The 2,845-nt window shown below is 62.0% G+C and overlaps 1 protein-coding gene across 1 annotated transcript; it reads right to left on the reverse strand.

The window, feature by feature from the left end:
* Positions 1-1,344: 1,344 nt before the first annotated feature.
* On the reverse strand, positions 1,345-2,535 carry CHC_T00003468001 (hypothetical protein). Its single transcript, XM_005715185.1, has one exon. It carries the CDS (start codon positions 2,533-2,535, stop codon positions 1,345-1,347), a length of 1,191 nt encoding a protein of 396 aa, XP_005715242.1.
* Positions 2,536-2,845: the final 310 nt, after the last annotated feature.

A 2,845-nucleotide genomic window follows, 5' to 3' on the forward strand; every position in this document is an offset into this window, starting at 1 on the left:
CGGCGCAAGCGGCCGGGCAGACGCGCCCCAACCCTCCCGTGGGCTGCGTACTGTATGGTCCGGACGGCCAAATGGCGGGCGAGGGCTATCACCAGCGCGCGGGCGGGCCGCACGCGGAGGTCGCCGCGCTGGCGGACGCGGTGGCGCGCGGCATGTCGCCGCGCGGCGGCACGGCGTACGTGTCCCTGGAGCCGTGTAATCACTTCGGACGCACGCCGCCGTGCTCGCGCGCGCTGGTCAAGGCGGGCGTGGCTAGGGTCGTCGTGGGCATGGTCGACCCGAACCCCAAGGTCGGCGGGAAGGGGCTCGACACGCTGAGGGAGGCCGGTATTCAGGTGCAGGTCGGCGTGGAGGGGGGGAGGTGCGCGGAGCTGGCGGAAGGCTTTGTGAGACGCGTGGAGAGGAAGAGGCCATTTGGCGTGCTGAAGTATGCCATGACGTTGGATGGGAAGATCGCGGCCGTGGGGGGGAGCTCCAAGTGGGTTACTGGGAGCGGGGCGAGACGGAGGGTGCATGAGATTCGGAGGGGGGTCGATGCCATTGTGGTTGGTGGGGAGACCATGCGGATGGATGATCCGAGGTTGACTGTTCGGGATGTCGAGACGGGAGAGGGAGGGCTCAGCCCAATTCGCGTCGTCATGAGTAGGTCGATGGAGCTTCCGAGGGAGGCCAGACTGTGGGACGATGCGGGGATTGTGGATACGGTCGTGCTCACAGGAAAGGGCCACGGGGAGGGTGCTTTTGTGAAGCAACTGAGGAGTAGAAGTGTGGTCGTGGAAGAGATTCCAGGGTTGACGCCAGACGATGCCATGGCGTACTTGTACGAGCGCGATTGTCTCAAGGTGCTGTGGGAGTGTGGCGGGCGTCTCGCTGCACAGGCTGTCGGGGACGGCGCGGTTCAGAAGGTGCATGCGTTCGTTGCTCCCAAGTTTGTCGGAGGGAGTGCTGCTCCGTCACCACTGGGCGAGCCGCCTCTGGTCACGGACATGGGACACGCGCTCGAGTTGCAGCGAAGCCGCGTAGAGTCCTTTGAGAATGGAGACCTCCTCGTTACCGGATATTTAGAGTAAACGCAGCGTGTCCTTTTGATCTCACTCTCAGAATCGCTACTGCAGTGAGGAAAAAGGGTGTTGAGCCGCAGAGGCCCGGTTGTTCGGATTGTTTTACGTACAAGTCAGGAAAGCGATAGCAGTTGGGACATTCCGCGCAGTTAGAGTAGTATATAATATTGTACAAATGTTGTTGGGAGAGCGTCTAATCGCAACTATAAGAGCAAAAGCTCATCCCTGCTCACCCTGAAGTCGATTCTAAACGCAAGACCAAAAAAAGAAAAGCCGGCTTCTTCTAGAAATGAACCTCCCTACACTCTGAGCCCACTTGCTCCATCGGACAATACGGGCACTTGAACCGATGACTCCCTCTTGGCAAGCGCAAGATAGACTGGTTGGACAACACATGCCCGCAAGGCAGCATCATGGGCATGTTATTGCCCTCGGACGCCTCTTCCTTGGACACGGGACAGGTGAAAATTGAGTGAAACTGACACTCTCTGCCCACATCAATCTCGACGGGCAGCGCATCATCCATACCCAAATCACTCAGCGTTGGCGCCACGCGGCTCGCCTTGATCAGCGTCGGAATCGCCTTGGTCCCGCATCGCACCACCGTCACCAAGCTCGGGTCGTGCTTCATGCCCTGCGCGCGGCAATACTCTCTCGACAGGGCGCGCTCAATGCTATCCCTATGCGCAGGCGACACGAGGTCGCGATAGGGCGACTCCGCAAGCTTGTGCACGTACAATAGACAGGTCATGAGTCTCTGCACGCTGGTGATGTGGTCCGGGAAGTGGGCAAAGTGGGCGCGGGCGTAGGCCAGCGCGGCATCGCGGTCGCCCGTTCCCAGGATCTGCAAGTAGGCCAGACGGTGCAGGCGGAAGAGCAGATGCTCGTCGCTGCCGCGCAAGGCGTCTTCGTTCTCCTCCCGCCACGCTATGGCCGGGCGCAGGTCTTGGTGGCGGAAGGCGGTGAGGATGTCGTGCAGGCGTCGGAACGGGCGGATGTGGTCGTCGTGCAGCTGGAGGTGTGCCTCGCGGAGGAACGAGTGACCGATGTCAAACAGGCCCGTGCGAAAGAGGTGCGAGGCGATGGCGTCGTTAATTTTGGCCGTGTTGAGGCGGACGTTGGGCGCGCACAGGCCGCCCAGGTGCGGGAAGGTGGCGGCGTCGATGGCGCGGCCCAGCTTGTTGATGGTGGCGCCGACCGACTTGTGGTCCAGCACCAGCGCGGCCTGCAGCCCCTTCGCCAGCTTGTGCAGGTGGCGCAGCTGGTCGAGCGGGGAGTCGGCGTCGGGCTGGGCGCCAGGCTGCGGGTCGGGGTCGGGGTCGGGGGAAACGTCTACTTGCATGTCGTCGGCGGAGGCGGGGGAGCGATGCGCTTCCAGGGCGAGGGCGATGTGGTGCAGGGCGTCATCAGTGGCGGCGGCAGCGCGGTGGTGGCGCCTGCGCATGGCGGCGTATTCGTTCTCGATAGACTCCATGGCGACGGTGGTGCAGGAGCAGGGAACGGGGTAGCAGGAGCAAGGAGCAACTATATGGAGCAGATAGTAGCGGGAGGTGGTGCGAGAGCAAGCCCTGTTATCATGGGCTGTTGCCGCGCATCTCAGGTGTTACAGTGAAGTGGAATGCGTCCAACACGTCCGCATGACATGACATAACGTGTCCACGTCTCGCACGTGGACACGTTTCAATGGCTTTGTTCGACACTCCACATGGCACACCGTGGTTGGATGCGCCACCACCAAGATATCCCCAAGAAGTCGAGCGCTTCGGAGCTTCACCGGTTAAGGC

Source organism: Chondrus crispus, genomic scaffold (assembly GCF_000350225.1).
Source record: "Chondrus crispus Stackhouse genomic scaffold, scaffold_19, whole genome shotgun sequence".
Taxonomy (NCBI): Eukaryota; Rhodophyta; class Florideophyceae; order Gigartinales; family Gigartinaceae; genus Chondrus; species Chondrus crispus.

Coding starts and splice junctions, on each gene's coding strand:
- CHC_T00003468001 (XM_005715185.1), bottom strand. CDS start 2,535: ATGGAGTCTATCGAGAACGAATACGCCGCCATGCGCAGGCGCCACCAC.